General features: G+C 48.4%; 1 protein-coding gene across 4 annotated transcripts; it reads left to right on the forward strand.

Annotated features, from left to right (window-relative positions):
- The first annotated feature begins 1993 nt into the window (after nt 1–1993).
- Nucleotides 1994–7911, forward strand: DNAJC5G (DnaJ heat shock protein family (Hsp40) member C5 gamma). Of its 4 annotated transcripts, none has more exons than XM_023230023.1 (7): nt 1994–2126; nt 2653–2909; nt 3247–3362; nt 4204–4465; nt 4638–4782; nt 6647–6714; nt 6910–7911. In XM_023230023.1, the coding sequence occupies exons 3-6, from the start codon at nt 3250–3252 to the stop codon at nt 6694–6696; spliced, it is 570 nt and encodes a 189-aa protein (XP_023085791.1). In that variant the 5' UTR covers nt 1994–2126; nt 2653–2909; nt 3247–3249; the 3' UTR covers nt 6697–6714; nt 6910–7911. The 4 variants fall into 4 exon arrangements, with proteins under 4 accessions (XP_023085791.1, XP_031790090.1, XP_023085793.1 ...); XM_031934230.1 differs by having other exon boundaries at nt 2006–2144; nt 2722–2909; XM_023230025.2 differs by lacking the exon at nt 4204–4465 and having other exon boundaries at nt 2006–2126.
- The last annotated feature ends 258 nt before the right edge of the window (nt 7912–8169 follow it).

The following is an 8169-nucleotide window of genomic DNA, read 5'->3' on the forward strand; positions in this document are numbered from 1 at the left end:
GAACCCAGTTTAGAAGGCCTCCCTGAGGAGGCCTGAAGCTGAGATCCCTGAAGGATGAGAGGTTAAGCCCTCCAGGCAAAGGGAACAACACGGTCAAAGGCTCTTGAAATGGGAGGAAACACAATGTTTTCAAATAACTAACAGGAAAGAGGAAAGTGGTGGAGCAGAGCCCAGAGCAAGCAGGACAGTGGTTCCAGAAAAGATTGGAGAGGCAGAGGCAGGACCATGCTGGCTCTTACAGACAGAGGCAAGGAATTTGTTACAAGTGTACCTCTAATAAGTTCTGCTCTCTCTACGCAGTGCTGGGGCAGAAATGTGCTGGTTTGTTCTGCTGGTTTGTTCTGCTGGTCCTCCCATGATACTCATGAAAGCTTGGGGGTTAAAGAAATTTGGCATGAGACAAACCACCAAAAAAATTATCAGCTTCAGCTTCTTTTTAGGTGAGTAACCTCTAAACTCATCTGACCCAGGGCCTATGGACTGGGTGGGTGATGCAAAGGTCTTCATCCCCTCTCCCAGCACTGATCACAGACCTACAGAAATAAATTCATTAATTCAGCAGTCATCGTGACTGCTGCAGATGGACTCCTTAGTTCATTTGCTTAGATGGTTCTTGAGGTGGAATACTGATTTACTACTTAAAACCTTCAAGGGGGCCGGCGCAATGGCTCACGCCTATAATCCCAGCACTTTGGGAGGCCAAGGCGGGAAGATCGCTGAGGTCAGGAGTTCGAAACCAGCCTGGCCAACATGGTGAAACCCCGTCTCTACTAAAAATACAAAAAAATTAGCCGGGCATGGTGGCGCACGCCTGTAATGCCAGCTACTTGGAAGGCTGAAGCAGGAGACTCACTTGAACCTGGAAGGCAGAGGTTCCAGTGAGCTGACATTGCACCACTGCACTCCAGCCTGGGTGACAGAGTGAGACTCCAGGTCAAAAAAAAAAACCTACAAGGGGAGGAAAATGTGCACAAATAACTGTAATAAAAGGAAGGCAGTGATAAAAAGATACAAAAGGGTTAACAGATAAGCATTTTCCAAGTAATAAAGCTTTTTCTACTACATGTTACAGGAGCCATTGAGTGCTCTTGTAAAGAAACCCAGGACTGCAAAGTAGTCACTTATAAGTGATGCAAACACTACCTCCTGTAGAAACTCACGGGAAGGGAGGCCAGGTAGAGGCATGCTCCCACACCTGCAGGTGGGCATACAAATCCTCCTTCTGCTACCTTTCCGGAAGAAATTTAGCAATAGAGATCAACAGCGTAAAAAAGAAAAAGAAAAAATCATTTCGATCCAATAATTCCACTTCCAAGAATGTATCCTTAGGAAAAAAAAATTAGAGATTTGTTCAAGAATTTCTGTTGAATTTTCCTCATAAGGTTATTATACTATCAAATAGAAACAATTGAAACACCCAAGTTGGGTTACATTATGGGACATGCTCATGATGGCATCATATTTAAGTTTTTGAAGCACGGTAGTGACTTTTGGAAAAGGCTCAAGACATCATTTTAATGAGATGTGCAAACTTATCATTACAATATACAAGGAGAAATGCTTTGACAAACGAAGTGGGAACAACTGGGAGAGTGAAGGATGGAGTGTCAGGAACAGGGGCATAAGAGTTGGGTCTTACAGATTGTGGAGGTGTTTCCAGGTGGAAGGGAAGGAGGGACCGAGCGGAGAGCCCGAAGTCCTGAAGACAACTGGGAAGGTAACACACCTCTTGGGAAGGGCATGCAGCAGCCATACCTCTCATCCGCCACGGTCAGCAAACCCATTGTGTTTCCTGGAGTGAGTTGGGCCATCAAGATGGGTGGTGCCCTCCTGCTGGAGAAGAGGGGCTCGGCGGGAATCCCTGCCCCAAAGCCTGGCAGCAACGCTCCTCCGCTGCCCTGGGCCGCAGGCTGCTGAGCCTTCTCGCTTCCCTGCGCGCGAAATAAGTCCCAGGGCCAGTGTGGCCTCCCCACCCAGTGCTTCCGGGGGCGCCAAAAAACGACCTGCCCTGACCGGCAGCGTCGGCGCTGAGCGCAAGCGCAGTCAGCTGCTGGACCCGGCCGGTGTGAAGTTTCACACCCAAGAGGATGAAGGGCACCTACCTGGCTTAAGAGAACGACTCCCAGGTAAAGGGCCAGAGCCGGGTGAGGAGTCGGCACAGGGCTAGAGGTGCCCTGCACACTCAGAGCTCTCCCTTTGAGCTCCTTGCCTTGCTTGGTTCTCCTGGCCCGCAGGCCTCTACCCTGCGCTCTGGGGTTCTGCTGCGTGTTCCTTGCCAGGTCTTTCCCGCAGCAACGCCTTTTCTCTTCCTTCTCGAGCCCCTGAGTCCTCCTCCTCCTCTCCCCAGTGCCCCACCTTTGAGGGACAGAAGTGGGGTGGTTTGAGAGCAGGAGACTGGAGGGAAGAAGCAAGTCCGGGCCTAGCTGCAAGCACTCCCCGCCCCCGCCAGGCTCTTGGACACTTGACTTCTGTTAGGCCGGCCACGGTTTGGTCTGAAGTGTTTCTCTCAATAGTTGTGGATCAGCCAGGCTCGGTGGCTCACGCCTGTAATCTCAGCACTTTGGGAGGCCGAGGTGGGTGGATCACCTGAGGTCAGGAGTTCAAGAACAGCCTGACCAACATGGTGAAACTCTGACTCTACTAAAAATACAGAAAATTAGCCGGGCGTGGTGGGAAATTAGCTACTTGGGAGGCTGAGGCAGGAGAATCGCTTGAATCCAGGAGGCAGAGGTTGCAGTGACCCCAGATTACGCCATTACACTCCAGCCTGGGCCACAAGAGCAGAAAACTGTCAAAAAAAAAAAAAAGTGGATCTTTCTGATTCCTGATCCAATCTGTTCAGGCTGGGGCCGTCCTGGTCTTTCAAACCCAGCAGTGAGCTTGGACAGACCCAGAGGTGTTTACTCCAGGTAGTAGAAGCGCTAGACAAAATCAGACTCTTTTCCTGGTTTAGACCCCTCCTAGCTTACGGCACCTTAGGATGTGGGATGTCTGGAGGTCTGTGTAGCTGGAGGACGCTCGGAAATGTGAGGAGAAGATGTTTCCTCCTTAAAATCTGAATCTTTCTGATCACCTGAATTCTCCTGCTAGCCACAGATCCCACTCACTATTATCTTATCCTTGTCCTTCTGTCATCATTTACCTGCCTAATCCCTGAAGGTAATGAGTTTCCTGTTACTGGAAGTGCACTTCTCCGGGCCGTTACTTGTAGAAGTTCTCACAGATGCTGCTTCTCCTCTGGCTCAGATCATGTCTACCGTGAACGAAGCAGCCCACCGGCTGTCCAAAAGTGGGACAAGCCTCTATGCAGTGCTGGAGCTTAAGAAGGGTGCCTCACCTGAAGACGTCAAAAAATCCTACAGGTTCAGACCTCAGTCCTTTATTGATCCGTGGAATTTCCCCCTTAAAGCCTTTTTCTTTCTGTATCTGTTTTGCTATCTGATTCTTCTCCTTTTTTTTTTTCTTTTGAGAGAAAGTCTCACCCTGTCCCAAAGCAGAGACAGAGACTGTTGAGCCTTCTGAGAAGCTGGGACTACAGGCGTGCACCACCACGCCTGGCTAATTTTTATATTTTTAGTAGAGACAAGGTTTTGCCATGTTGGCCAGGCTGGTCTCAAACTCCTGACCTCAGGTGATCTACCTGCCTCGGCCTCCCAAAGTGCTGAGATTACAGGCGTGAACCACTGTCCCCGGACTACGACCCTTTTTTTGTTTGTTTGTTTGTTTGTTTTGAGACAGAGTCTCGCTCTGTTGCCCAAGCTGTAGTGCAGTGGTGCAGTCTCGGCTCACTGCAACCTCTGCCTTCCTGGTTCAAGTGATTCTCCTGCCTCAACCTCCCGAGTAACTGGGATTACAGGTGCCTGCCACCACGCCTAGCTAATTTTTTGTATTTTTGGTAGAGACAGGGTTTCACCATGTTGGCCAGGCTGGTCTCAAACTCCTGTCCTCATGATCTGCCCACCTCAGCCTCCCAAAGCGCTGGGATTACAGGTGTGAGCTAGTGCGCCTGGCCCTATGACCCATTTTTAAGTCCCAACAAGCCCTCACTTTGGGGCCAAATGGGGCCATCACCCTCTTCATTATAGTATGGGAAGGAGTTTAAACCTTGGATGCTTGCCTCCATCCTTGTACCACATCTCATGCATTCCTTCTGCACTCTCTAGAGACTAATCCCTGTCATTCATCCTAAGCCTCCTTTCCCAGCCATTCCCCATTGCTTCCCCACCCTCCTTTTGGGTATCGCCTGGGTAGGAAACTGGCCTTGCAGTATCATCCCGACAAGAATCCAGGGAATGCTCAAGCAGCAGAAATATTCAAAGAGATCAACGCAGCTCATGCCATACTGAGCGACTCTAAGAAGCGGAAAATTTACGACCAGCATGGCTCATTGGGAATATATCTGTATGATCACTTTGGTGAAGAAGGCGTCAGATACTATTTTATTCTGAATAGTTGTTGGTTCAAGGTACACAATTCTCTAGGTCCCTTAAGAATAAGGAAAGAAGGGTGACCTTCCTCTCCTTATGACAAATGCTTCTGTTGTCTCATTTTCTGGGTGCCAGGAGGATTGAGGGAGGGAAGTTTGAGCAGTCATATAGAAAACTGCTGGACTGAGGCCATTCTCGCCTACCTTTTAGACACTTGTCATCCTGTGTACACTGCTCACTTGTTGCTGTTTCTGTTGTTGCTGCTGTTTTTGCTGTGGAACACTTAAACCACCACCTGAGCAGGATAGTGGGCGAAAATATCAGCAGAACGTCCAGAGTCAGCCTCCAAGGTCAGGTGAGAACTGTAAGCAGGGGCTGTGAGGTAAGAAATGCCTGGATTGGGAATGAAAGAAATGATTGGGGTCAGGTGCGTTGGCTCATGCCTGTAATCCCAGCACTTTGGGAGGGTGAGGTGGATTACCTGAGGTCAGGAGTTCGAGACCAGCCTGGTCAACATAGTAAAACCCTGTCTCTACTAAAAATACAAAAATTAGCTGGGCATGGTGGCACCTGCCTGTAGTCCCAGCTACTTGGGAGGCTGAGGCAGGAGAATCGCTTGAACCTGGGAGGCAGAGGTTGCAGTGAGCCTAGATGGCGCCACTGCACTCCAGCCTGGGTGACAGAGCAAGACTCCATCTCAAAAAAAAAAAAAAGAAAGAAAAGAAAGAGTCTGGGCACGGTGGCTCAAACCTGTAATCCCAGCAGTTTGAGAGGCCAAGGCAGGCTGATCACTAGGTCAGGAGGTCGAGACCAGCCTGACCAACATGGTGAAACCCCGTCTCTACTAAAAATACAAAACTTAGCCGGGTGTGGTGGCGGGTGCCTGTAACCCCAGCTACTTAGGAGGCTGAGACAGGAGAATTGCTTAAACCCAGGAGGCAGAAGTTGCAGTGAGCCAAGATCGTGCCACTGCACACTAGCCTGGGTGACAGGGTGACAGAGTGAGACTCTGTCTCAAAAAAAAAAAAAAAAAAAAGGAAAGAAAGAAATGGTTGGTGGTGAAAAAAACCTGTGAAAATGGCAGGTTAACCCCTAAATATGACAATTTCAAGTCTGGCACTGGGACAAAGTGAAGGAAAAAAAAAGATCAATCTGTTTCTGTTCACCTTACATGACAAACTGACAGTTTGAATGTAGTGTCAGCTCCTGTTAAGCTAAGGAATGGGGTGGGAGAGTGTGTCTAGAAAGGACAGTAGGTGAAGACAGATTTGAGGATGCAATTTTTGTTGTTGTTGTTTTGTTGGTGGTGGTAGTGTTGTTGAGACGTAGTCTCAGTCTGTCGCCCAGGCTGGAGTGCAGTGACACCATCTCAGCTCATTGCAACCTCCGCCTCCCGGGTTTAAGCGATTCTCCTGCCTCAGCCTCCTGAGTAGCTGGGCTTACAGATGTGTGCCACCATGCCTGGCTAATTTTTTATTTTTAGTAGAGTCGGGGTTTCGCCATGTTGGCCAGGCTGGTCTCCAACTCCTGACCTCAGATGATCCACCTGCCTTGGCCTTCCAAAGTGCTGGGATTATAGGCGTGAGCCAACTGTGCCTGGCAGGGTGCAATTTTTTCCATCTACTCAAAGGAAAGGGCCAGTTGCAGTGGTTTGTGCCTGTAATCCCAGCACTTTGCGAATCCAAGGTGGGCAGATCACTTGAGCTCAGAAGTTTGAGACCAGCCTTGGCAACATCATGAAACTCAGTATCTACAAAAAAAAAAAAGTCAGCCGGGCATGGTGGTGCACACCTGTAGTCTCAGCTACTGGGGATGCTGAGGTGGGAGGATCACTTGAGTCCAGGAGGTTGAGGTTGAGGTTACAGTGAGCTGTGATCATGCCGCTGTACTCTAGCCTGGGTGACAGAGTGCCACCCTGTATCAGAAAAAAAAAAAAAAAAAGAAGGAAAGAAAGAGGAGGGGGAGGGGAAGGGGAAAGGGAGGAGGAAGAAGAACAAGAAGAGGAGGAGGAGGAGGGGAAGAGGAAGAGGAAGAAAAGAAAAAAGAAAAGTCTGAGATCATTCCCACCCCAAATAAATTTTTATAAGTGGATTGAACTTCACACCAGTGCCACCTGGTGATGCTAATGAGTAACTGCAAGGTAATGGTTTTCTCATCAGTACACGACAAAAAGTTACTAAACGTTTATATACGTAAACATATATATAATTCCATCATAGGAGCCAAAGGTGATTTTAGAAGAGAGGAAAATAGCGAAGATGATTTTTAAGAGATGAAGAAGGATGAGGTATGTAAACTGAAAGGCAGCAATAGTTACCAGATAAGAAAAGCATGTAAGCTAACTTCTGATGAGTCATTAGTAGAAAGTTTACATCTTTACAGTATGGACTATGTGTTTATATCCTTACATGTGGGGGTTTGCTTTAAGTTCTAGGTAATTATTCCTTCTGATTAATAAAGCGCCACCTTCTTCTGCCACTAGGTGCTGACCCAGTGAGAGTGCCTTCTGCTGCCCAGTCCCCTGGACACATTGAAGAGAGGAGCAAGTAGCCCTGTCCTGACATTGACCCTGATTTGACCCCTCTTCTTTTAAGAATCTCAAGAATCTCTTCAGAAGCATTGATGACGTTGGTCCCAGTAAGGACATCACCTCTGCCCTTGGTACCACAACTGTGTATGGGCTTGCCCAGCTACTCTTCTTTTTAGTTGCAGTCCCAATTTTACTCCATCAGAAAGCCACCCTCCCCTGCCTTCCCTTATGAGGTCTCAGGCAGTGGTGGCAGATTTTTCCTGAAGAGACCTTTTCCTGTGCCTGCCTTGTTATCGGAACCAGTGCCAGCTGGTAGGGTCCCTGAGCCCCTTGCGATATCACCACCAAGAGCCTGATAACTGAGCAGGGCGGATCCTGTCCCTGGAGCTGCTGCACCAGTTAACTCTCCCTTGTTGCAACTCTGTGTACCAAGAACCCCTAGAATCAGCCTCATTCCTAAGCTAATAATGCCTTTATGGAGCTGGTCTCACCTTCTGGTACCCACGGCCGTTGGCATTGCCAGCCTCATTCCATGCCACTATGAGTCAGCTCAGGAAAACTGCGAGTGCATTTGAGGCTTAGGGGTAGTCATTCCATCTTTAGATTCTCTTTGGACTTCAGCTACCAGAACAGCATGCATTAACCTTGGTCCTGTGGGTTAACTGAAGTTCAAACATCAGTGCCAGCTTGCCTCCATCCTTTTCACATCTTATGCAGGCCAATTGACATATAATTTATTCTCAAAAATAGGGGCATGAAATATGTGATCCGGAGAAGATTGCACTTTCTGGACTCTTTTCCCACTCTTGCCTCTTTGTGCTGCTGTTTCGTATCCTCCTCACACCGTGTATTTCCTACCCACTCAGGGTCACTACCTACTAACTCCTCAGACTTCTCTTCCTGGACTGGGAGAAGGGCTAAAGAATGGCAGTAAATAAAAGAGCTTTTGTCCAATTCCAAGGCATATTTTGGACCCAGAAAAGACAAATTGTGTCTGGGGTGGAGAAAAAAGGCCTAAAGAAATTGCTTCTTGGCCTTTTGGCTAATATCAAGTGGAGAAAAAGACCTATAGGAGAAAAAGAAGACCAATGCTCACAACTGGGGCGAGCCTGGCTTGGAGAGGAGGAGTCCTGGACAACTGTGGAGCTGGGGCAGAGGCTTCCTGGAGCCTTATGATTATGACTGTCAGTGCTCTAAAATTTCCCTGGAGGT

The sequence above is a fragment of the Piliocolobus tephrosceles genome, chromosome 15, assembly GCF_002776525.5.
Source record: "Piliocolobus tephrosceles isolate RC106 chromosome 15, ASM277652v3, whole genome shotgun sequence".
Lineage (NCBI taxonomy): Eukaryota > Metazoa > Chordata > Mammalia > Primates > Cercopithecidae > Piliocolobus > Piliocolobus tephrosceles.

Bases quoted from the DNA above. Each gene is read 5' to 3' on its own strand.
- DNAJC5G (XM_023230023.1), top strand. From the start codon at position 3,250: ATGTCTACCGTGAACGAAGCAGCCCACCGGCTGTCCAAAAGTGGGACA. The intron at 3,363-4,203 runs GTTCAGACCTCA...CTCCTTTCCCAG, and splicing joins GACGTCAAAAAATCCTACAG to CCATTCCCCATTGCTTCCCC. The intron at 4,466-4,637 runs GTACACAATTCT...CCTACCTTTTAG, and splicing joins TGAATAGTTGTTGGTTCAAG to ACACTTGTCATCCTGTGTAC.